General features: G+C 36.1%; 1 protein-coding gene across 1 annotated transcript; it reads left to right on the top strand.

The window, feature by feature from the left end:
• Nucleotides 1-886: 886 nt before the first annotated feature.
• LOC109090356 (glycolipid transfer protein-like) lies at nt 887-9,863 on the top strand. Its single transcript, XM_042751015.1, has 5 exons — nt 887-987; nt 6,160-6,226; nt 6,319-6,452; nt 8,551-8,701; nt 8,868-9,863. Exons 1-5 carry the CDS (start codon nt 887-889, stop codon nt 9,048-9,050), a joined length of 636 nt encoding a protein of 211 aa, XP_042606949.1. The 3' UTR covers nt 9,051-9,863.
• The last annotated feature ends 47 nt before the right edge of the window (nt 9,864-9,910 follow it).

Consider the following 9,910-nt stretch of genomic DNA (forward strand, 5'->3'; position numbering starts at 1 on the left):
TTAATTATACATCAACAAAAACATAAATATAATAAAAAAACCCTTACTAATCAAAAAATAGTTAATGCTGCTGTGAGAGTACAGCAGCTGTGCGAGTGACGGTAAATTTGACCTCGTTCTCTCTTCTGACTGCCATTATCAATCTCTCACTATTTTTTCCTCTTTTTAAAAAAATTGTTTTTCTTTTGCTGTTTAAGCAAATGGGAATGCAAAAAAATATATGTGATGTAGTCTCCCATTCACCACTATAGAAGATTACCCAACTATGACGACTTCTGCTTCTGAAGAAACCCGGAAGTGTGAAAAGGGTCCACAAGTCTGGGAAAATCAGAGCAGAGGCCTATAACCTCCTTAAATGACTGGTGTATTGGACAAACTAGTTTTAGTTTCCCTTAATATTTTTTAAACATATTTTATCTGATAAAATCTGTTTAAGGGTGGGAGGTAAAAAACAAAACAAAAAAAACCTTTCAGCATAATATCAGTTAAAGAAAATAAGCAGACTTTAAGGTTATATAGGTATATAACGGTTCTGTAGCACAAAATATTCAGTGGCTATTTTCTGTGCAGTAACCTTTTCAGACGGACATTGTAAAGTGTGGGTACGAACATCAATTATATTATAAGCTTCGACGGCCACCCCCATGTGATGTGATGGCTCCTCCTACCAAACGTTTCCGCTATGCGCTGCATTATATTTGCACAGAGGGGTCGGTGGTAGGGGTTGTCCAGCTGTGCGGAGCAGCGCGAGTAAAAGTGGAAAAGTAAACACTGTGCCGTCTGTCCGGGCGGTAGTTCCGGGTTTCTGTCTTAATTTTCTGCTGTGTTTGTCCTCGTCTTATGTTTGTAGGCAAAAGTTTACTATTCGCCCACTTGTAGACAAATCATGGCTCTTCTAATGGCTAGCACACAGTTCCGGCAACGTCCTGTTCCGACAAACAAGTGGAAACCCGGGCTTTTTCTCGAGGCGGTGTCTCACCTTCCTCCTTTTCTCCCCCTCCCCCCCCCCCGGTTATAGGGTCTTCCCGTCATCTTCTCACTAGTTTAAAACTCAGATTGATCGTAAACTCTGTGTCTGTCATGAAACAGCCGGATGGGGTTGGGCTTTCAAATGATCTGTAGGGCAAATAGTTTGACTGTTTTAAGGCGTTTCAGTGTAACTTAAGTCGTCAAACAGTTATTATATTTTTTCAACGATGCTTGCAATTCATATATTTACTCGGCTACAATGTTTGTTTAACCATACCCACCCCTCGTAGATTCCTTCTCAAATAACTATCTTTTCAAAAATTATATCGTTCACACATAATAGAAACAACAGTAATCAGCGGAACACGCGTGCCACGTTTATAGGGATAATTAAGAGTTTTAAACTGATTCAATTACATAATTATACACATTATCTGAGATATTCCAGCTCCTTGATCAGGGGTGAGATTTTCCACTCCTGATCAAGATCTTCAGTGCTCTGCAGAAGTTGGTAGTAATTTACTGTCTTGACAACGTCCTAGCTGTCAAGCAGAAAAGACATTGTTTTGCTGTTGCGAGCCTAATCTTTTTTTTGGGCTCAAAATTACTTGTCCCAAAGAAGGCCCACAAACCTCAGTTGCATGCGATAATTTAATCTGCGCCCTCGAATTTTGGAAGTGAGAAAATTGAATTAGCATTGGGTGTTGAGTTTTTGCCCTGCGTGTATATTCATTGGTGGTAACGGAAAATCATGTCAGTAACATCTCTTTTGTTACAAAGCGTCATTGGGTATAAAAAGCATTGGCAATGACTTTTTTGCCACTCTTTGAAACGCCAAGCCTGAATTCCGTGTTAACATTCGCTCCATTAGCTACTCTTTACCCTGTGTCACTAATTAAGCTTAATTTGTTGCGTGGCTGTAGGGTTATTAGTATGAAATAATTGTATGTTCTGTGCAGACTATTGTTTTTAGGTTTGTCACTAGTATTTGAGAAGGTTGGGCCATGTTGAATCTAAAAGAATTTGTTGCTGCACAAACTTGATATATTATAAAAAAAATTGCTTTTTTGCCTTCTTTTACTCTTTAACATTTAAATTTTTTTTTTGACTCAGATGATTTTGCTGCATGTTATTATTTGTTAATGGAAATTGGTGCATCAATTTTGTATTGACATTAAATTGGTGTTTAAGTAAAATCCTTAGTATTTTCTAATTTAATAAACATTTTCATTAGAAAAAAATAAATCATTTGAATAAAAAAAGTAAAGTAACAAGGAAAAGAAAAAAACAATGTGTATATATATATACTATATATCTATTTATAGATATATATAGATATATATAATTATTTATATTGATATATAGATAATTATAATATATACATCACACACACGCTATTATATAGGATATATCCGCTATAAGTATATATAAGATATATATATATATATATCTATATATAATATATAATATATATATAATATATATACACACACACCGCATATATATATATATATATATATATATATATATATATATATATATATATAAATCTTATATATAATATATATTATGCTAAGAAAGCATTTTCACTATTGATCTAGACTTTGGGACCCCACTGTTTGTTCTTCAAGAAACTCCAACTGAGTCTACAGATTAAGATCTGATGATATGAATGATACTGGAACTTAACCTCGATAGACAAACTTTTTATGGCAGGCTGTGATTTGGGACGTAATATTTATATCCTGTGATTTCATTAAGGTGATTGGGGACACTGGTTGTTGTGGATGTCACTAAATCCCACAGAAAGACAATTTTTTTCCACAGAAAGACAATAGTTTTCGCACTTTATCACAAAAAGCCCTGAGGGCTGGCCTTGGTAGACATGATGTGAGTGAATCTGTGTGTGTGTGCGTGTGTTTTCTGTAATTGTTAGGCATTCATTCAGACTTTGAGATTGTTTGGAGTCCTCTGTAACCGGAGATGCTCCTTTTGCTAACAGTACAAAATGCTGACGACCCAGATCTTTCCTATGGGCTATGCCTGGGTTTGAACCCTACACTGTTGAACATATCATCGATCTATGTTTGGAAAGCTTCTACTTCGGGTGGCGCTACTCTCACTTGAGGAACACATACTGTATATCACTTTCTAAGTATCAAAAATTTTTTCTTTCAGGCATTTTGATTGTATGTGCTTAGATCCTCGGCATGCAATAAACATGTTGTGTATGGGATGTCATGCATCTATTTTTTGTGAGGGGCCACTAGTGGGCAGTCCTGGTTTTCTTGGTGCCGGTTTTCTTGACAGGGTTTGATTGGGGAATTAAAGCAAAAGAATCTGCTGCACTTGCTCTGTTAGTATGGTTCATCCGAATAACCAAATAAATGGACCAAGAGCCACACTTTTCACCGCGCTTTCAGATTCTCTGGCACGGTTCGACTAATATGTGAACACAACACGGACCGTCACATAAGCCACAACTAGCAATATGAATCCGTCATATTGCCCATTACAGTCAAGGCATAGCTAGGGAATTCTGGGCTTCCTGAAAAAATATTGATGTGCACCCCCACTGCCTTCTACTCAAATCATACAGTATAAGATGTGGGTTATTTTTTTAATGACATAACAAAACAGAAAATAAATAAATACATACAAATGGGTTCCTGATAGCACACATATTTTATTAAAAACACTAATAAATGTATACATTAGTGCTGTGAGTTAAATATAGGCTATCACATCTGCAACAATCCATGAGACATGCATTTCTCTATGGATTATACAATATAACAAACTATATAATAGCACAGAAAGAGGGGAACTTTGACGAGTGCCCAATCGTTGCATAATCGGCCGGTTGTGCATGGTATAATGGAGATGTAAAGGTACGAGGGTACAGGGTTAGTAATCACCCAAAAATTATTAGCCATAAATTACTCACACCTCAAGGCATGACTTTCTTCTTTTAGAACGAAATCCAGTCAGAGTTATATAAAAAACTGCCTTGATCTTTCAAGCTGTTTAATTGCATCGTCTTTCGCATCTCCTTATGTTTGAACAGACATACACACAGATTTATGTCAAAATACCCATCTCGACTATCACTCTCGTAAACGCAGGCAGTTATGTTTTAAATTTAATGTGAACAGCTGACAGACTGAGAAAGAAATCTGGACATGTTTCATTATTCTGGATCCTTGCAGTCGGTCTTAAAGGGACAGCAGTCTGTTAATACCTGCTGCTGAATATGTCATTAATGTTAATCAAAAACACAAAACACAGCCTTTAACAAAGAATAATCTAAATTTAATTCATACAGTGAACACTATACATGTGTTACTTTACACTAGTGATGGGATTTATGGCTCTTTGAGGGGATCCGGATCTTCGCGATCCGTTCCTTTCAAAGAGCCGTTCAAAAGAACGGCTCTTTTTGATCTTTTTAAATATTTTAGTCGGTTTTAAGAAGCCAGCTTGGGGGCATCTCAGTTTATCCTGGAAATAATCACTGGGAGGAATGATGAGGTGCGATTGTAGTCAAATAATTTAAAACTCAGATATCACACACCAATATCGAGTTTGAATTATTCTGAAACATTGATTCTTATCTCATTTGTCCCAGTGTGGACTATATTCCATAGGGTTGCACAAATCCCTCTGCTTAGGACAGGACATCACTATTTTGGATTTACCTTTAGTACAAAGTGTGTGTGTGTGTGTGTGTGTGTGTTGTGTGTGGTGTGTGTGTGTGTGTGTAAGCTACGTTGACTTATGTTATTCATACAATACCTACTCACAAATAAACATCAAAAACAAAGCCGGCTGCAATGAATTTCTGTGCAAAACAGCTTTTTACTACAAACACTTCCACACAAGAACATTGTTATCAACACAAGAACATTTTGATAGAAAACAAAAAATAAAGTAGATAAAATTAGAATAAATAAAAATGGAAATGTCTACATACTACATACTATACTACTGTAAACTTTGCAAATAGGACATCAGCCCCCTTCAAGTCAATGAACAATAACAAAGTGGGCTGCAATGATACTGTCTGTGCAAAACAGCGAACAGCGTTATCTGTGTGAAACACGCATAGGAAAAAAAGACGACAGAAAAGAACGGCTCCCCTCCAGCCGCGACTCGGCTCCCATCGTTCATATGCTTATGAGCCGTTCAAAAGAATCGGTTCGTTCGCGAACGTCACAACTCTACTTTACACTTAATTATTAAATTTCTGTACCTGATTACTACAGTTTATTTTATCTATGCTTGTAATTTGTGCATTTGTTCTTTTTTTCTTCTTTTTCTTTTTTTTTCTTACTGTTCACCTGCCTTTAATCATGTTTGAACTTTCTTAGGCTATAGTTTTATCTGTGGTATATGAAAAAGTACTTAAAGTGTACTTGTGACTTCATCTTTTTTTGTTTTATAATGTTATGTTTTTTAATATAAAAAATTACAGTGTGAACAGAAAGCGAACCAGAAATAAAGGTATTATTTACTTTTTTGATCCGGACCAATAAAACCAAGAGAAGCAAACTACAAGTGTAAACACACCCTTAATTTATTAATATCGATGAATATTTTGATATACAGATATTAAACAATATTTTATAATTATTTATAATTATCTAATTTACAGAGTTAGGAATACAAACAGCCCATAGTAAATCATAATCAAATCACTTTTTTTAATGAAGAAGTCTAAAACAAAAATTGAAAAAGCATATACAGTATTTATTGGTAGCAGGAATGGAAACAGAAGTGATTTAGTGTGTTTCCATTTCCACAGGTGTTTGTTTCATTATCACACTCGCAATACATTTGGTCTTAGCGTGATAATGGGTGGTGCTGAAACTTTAATGAACCGCATGGGTGCTTTCAGAAATCTGTCATGCTCTCCAAGCAAAGTTAATTGTACAGACCTCTTTTTTAAGGTGGTAATGTCAGAGTTCACTCTTTTTCTGTGTATCTGCTATATTCCTGTAAATATCCTAGCATGTAAAAGTATTACCTCACAGCTCTGTGAAAGAATGTTGCATTCTCACATGTGCATAACAATCTACTTTTCATGTGTTAAGTAGGTTGCCAGGCAACATTTCAGATACATGCAAATTGTCGAAGTGTTATTAAAATATTTGCATGTACTTAAATATTACTCATCTGTTCTCTTTTTCACCTCTTAGATTGCCTTGGCTCTGCTGTTTTTTCTCCCATCAAAGCTGATATTGTGGGTAACATCACTGTAAGTTCACCACGTGATATACACGGTTGATAAGCATTGAACAATATAACTTTTACAATCATAACTCCACCCATCTCTGCTTTTTCTCACAGAAAATCAAGGCTGTGTATGACAGCAACCCTACCAGGTTTAAAACCTTGCAGCACATTTTGGAAGCAGAGAAGGAGATGCATGGAACTGAGTGGCCAAAAGTAGGAGCAACACTTGCCCTCATGTGGCTGAAAAGGCAAGGCTGGCCTGAAAAGTTTGTTGTTTAAAGGGGTCGTATGATGCAATTTAAAGTTTTCCTTTATCTTTGGAGTGTTAAAAGCTGTCCGTGCATAGATAAGATCTCTAAAGTTGCAAAGACTAAAGTCTCAAACCCAAAGAGATATTCTTTATAAAAGTTAAGACTCGTCCACGCTCTCCTAAAACACCTCGTTTAAACAAGACCCCACTCCAACTCAACTTTTTGGAAAAATTTCAAAAAAACAACCAAAAGTTCACGCAAAGAAAGAATGCATAACTTTTATTCTCACTGTAGTATTGTTGCTGCCACCGCCATGTCGTGGAGATGCTGTGTGTTTTGTTGTGAAAGCGAAAATACTTTGTTTGGCCTTCCAAAAGAGGACACAACTAGAAATCAGCAGTTAAGTTGTATTTATAGCAATGTTCCAGAATAGTTCAACCCAAATATTCAGATGTTTGCAGCGCATTTTACGGAGGACTGTTTCCTGAACCTGAGAGAGTTGTTTCTATAAAGTGGGGCAATTCCAACTTTGCAAGGACAGTCTGGTGCTTCTGACTCACAGCCTGTAAGTACGTTTTCATATTTAAAGAATTTGCCACTGATGATTCAAACACAAGTTTTGAGCAGTGTAGCATAGCACTCATTGTTTGTTGTTTCTCTGATCACAAATGCAGACATGGTTTTATGTTTACGCAGCACGATACGCAACGCAACGTATAAAAAGACAGCATAAGTCATTATAATCCGTAATTATGTCCCCACTGGATGCAACAAATACTTCGTTTGTAATGGGTTTTACTGGTTTTGTCTCATCGTGCTGGGACACGGCATCACAGTATTTTAAGGGGTGTAACATTTCCGTCACATGCTTGAGGTATTTGGCCAATCACAACACCTCACTTTTTAGAACGATAAGCTTTGTAAAAATCAACACGTTTCAGAAAGGCGGGGCATAAAGTAGCAACAATAATGTAGAGCAGGTGGAAAATAATGTTTTTTTTGTTTTGTTTTTTTTTACCTTAAACCGCATAAACACATTGCATTACATCAAATACACAAAATAATCTAAAATTCACCAAAACCAAACCAATTCATTAATTTTTTTGATTTTGTAGAAGTGAAAGTGAAAAACAGTTGATTTTAAATAAAAAAAAAAATTGCATAACAAAAAACATGGACTTTGAGACTTCCTGTTTCTGTCTTTATTAAAGAAATAGTTCAAGTAAAAATTTTCATTTGATAAAAAATGTACTCACCCTCAAGCCACCCAAGATGTAGATGAGTTTGTTTCTTTATCGCAACAGATTTGGAGAAATGTAGCATTACATCACTTGCTCACCAAAGGATCCTCTGCAGTGAATGGGTGCCGCCAGAATGAGAGTCCAAACAGCTGATAAAAACATCACAGTAATCTACAAATAATCCACAAGACTCCAGCCCATCAATTAACATCTTGTGAAGTGAAAAGGTGCGTGTTACTAATAAACAAATCCATCCAGACTTTAACTTCAAACCGTCAACTTTAAAAGTCATCAAAGCAGTCCGAAACAGATATGTTGGTGGATTTTCATGTGGGAAGACAAAAGGGGATGGACTTTTTCACTGGAGGAAGTGTTATTATGGATTATGGACTCCAATAAGCGACTAGAGTCGTTTGGATTATTTGTGGATTAATGTGATGTTTTTATCAGTTTTTTGGACTCTCATTCTGACGGCACCCATTTACTGCAGAGGATCCATTGGTGAACAAGTCATGTTGTGCTCAATTTCTTCAAATCTGTTCCAATGACGAAAAACTTATCTACATCTTGGATCGCCTGAGGGTGAATACATTTTCAGCAAATTTTCATTTTTGGTGAACTATTCCTTTAAAGAAATTGTAAATTCAGTCATCATTTACTAGCCCCTTAGTCATTACAAACTGCGTTGATGATTTATGACATTTTTGGAGCTGGACAACGTCTGTCCCCATTCAGTTTCATTCTGTGAAAACAAGCACACAGAACATTCTTGAACTACTACTTGAATGTGAATGCAAATTTTTCTTTTTAGGTTAACTAAGCCTTTAAACAAAACCTTGTGTTTTTTCTGTTAGGGGGCTACGCTTTATCCAGGTTCTTCTCCAGAGTCTAGTGGATGGGGATAAAGATGAAAACAACCCTAACCTCATCAGAGTCAACATCACCAAAGCTTATGAGATGGCATTGAAGAGGTATCATGGCTGGTTTGTCCAGAAGCTCTTTCAAGTAAGTTTCTTAAAATGATGTATGTATGTATTCAACAGTTGTTTTTATCCAAGTTAGAAATAGTTTTTCATCATCTAAAAGTGAAATGAGTGAAATGTAGACATTTCTTGTTGTGATGACTGTAAATGCTTTGAAAAACCTACTGAGGTTGCCCTGTCTTTTTTAGGCAGCACTATATGCCGCACCATACAGATCAGATTTTCTCAAAGCTCTTTCTAGAGGGCGAGAGGTCAAGGAGGAAGAATGCTTAGACAAAGTGCGGCAGTTCCTAGTAAACTTTACAGCTACTATTGACGCCATCTATGAAATGTACACCAAAATGAATGCAGAGCTGGACTACACTGTGTGATCTCACATTCACAAAACAAGCAAACTTCAGACCTCATCTTCTGCCCTCCCGCTGGATCACTGTCACCTCCCATTAGACGCCTCCTTAGTCTCCTCACTGGACTGTTCTTCTGTCCTACTGGATCCTGCATCTCCAGCAGTATACTGTTGTGTTTTCTCTAGGGGGACAATTATGGTCCAAGCTGCTGAAGTCTCTGATGATGGTTTCGGAAGGGAGGATGTCTGTTATTGTTTGTTCTGTTTATGTTGACGGTTCGAATGCCTTGGCTTTTCTTTAGAAGAGTAGTATTCTTAAAAAACACAGTTTGTGAGTGTTTTATAACTTTAACCACTAATAATTTCTGTTTGATTCTTAATACATGTGCACTTTAAGTATGTGTATATAATGATTATGTATGTGTTCCTTTAACAATATACTGCAAATTTGATTTTACTTATATAAATTACACCAAAAACAAAAGTCTGCAGGCTCTCTAACCAAATATCTGACATTGACTTTACTGCTGTTTGTTTTTACTTTGGATTCTATTTTATGATAAAAATATTCTTGAATGTGACAAAATATAAAGAAACAACTTCTTTATAAGTGACAATGAAGACACTCTATTGAGTTGCGAAACATATTCAGTAAATAGTAAAATTTCTATTTCTATCTATTTCTAAAACTGAAGCAGTACATCAAGATGACCATGTGATTAATGCCTTCTGGTGCTGATTTGCTTTTCCACTGTAATTTATTATCTTAAAGTGTCTCACATTGATCATGATTATGTGTGGTCTCTTTTAAAATCTCATTAAAATCATGACCTTGTAAGTTGTTTTGTTGTGTCCTTTCCTTTTGGCTGCACACAAAAAGCCCTT

Source organism: Cyprinus carpio, chromosome A5 (assembly GCF_018340385.1).
Source record: "Cyprinus carpio isolate SPL01 chromosome A5, ASM1834038v1, whole genome shotgun sequence".
Classification (NCBI taxonomy): domain Eukaryota; kingdom Metazoa; phylum Chordata; class Actinopteri; order Cypriniformes; family Cyprinidae; genus Cyprinus; species Cyprinus carpio.

What these genes read in the sequence shown, in the direction of transcription:
- LOC109090356 (XM_042751015.1), top strand. Translation starts at nt 887, where the DNA reads ATGGCTCTTCTAATGGCTAGCACACAGTTCCGGCAACGTCCTGTTCCG. An exon ending in GCGGTGTCTCACCTTCCTCC is followed by an intron (nt 988 to 6,159) that starts TTTTCTCCCCCT and finishes TTCTCTTTTTCA; the next exon opens with CCTCTTAGATTGCCTTGGCT. An exon ending in ATATTGTGGGTAACATCACT is followed by an intron (nt 6,227 to 6,318) that starts GTAAGTTCACCA and finishes TTTTTCTCACAG; the next exon opens with AAAATCAAGGCTGTGTATGA.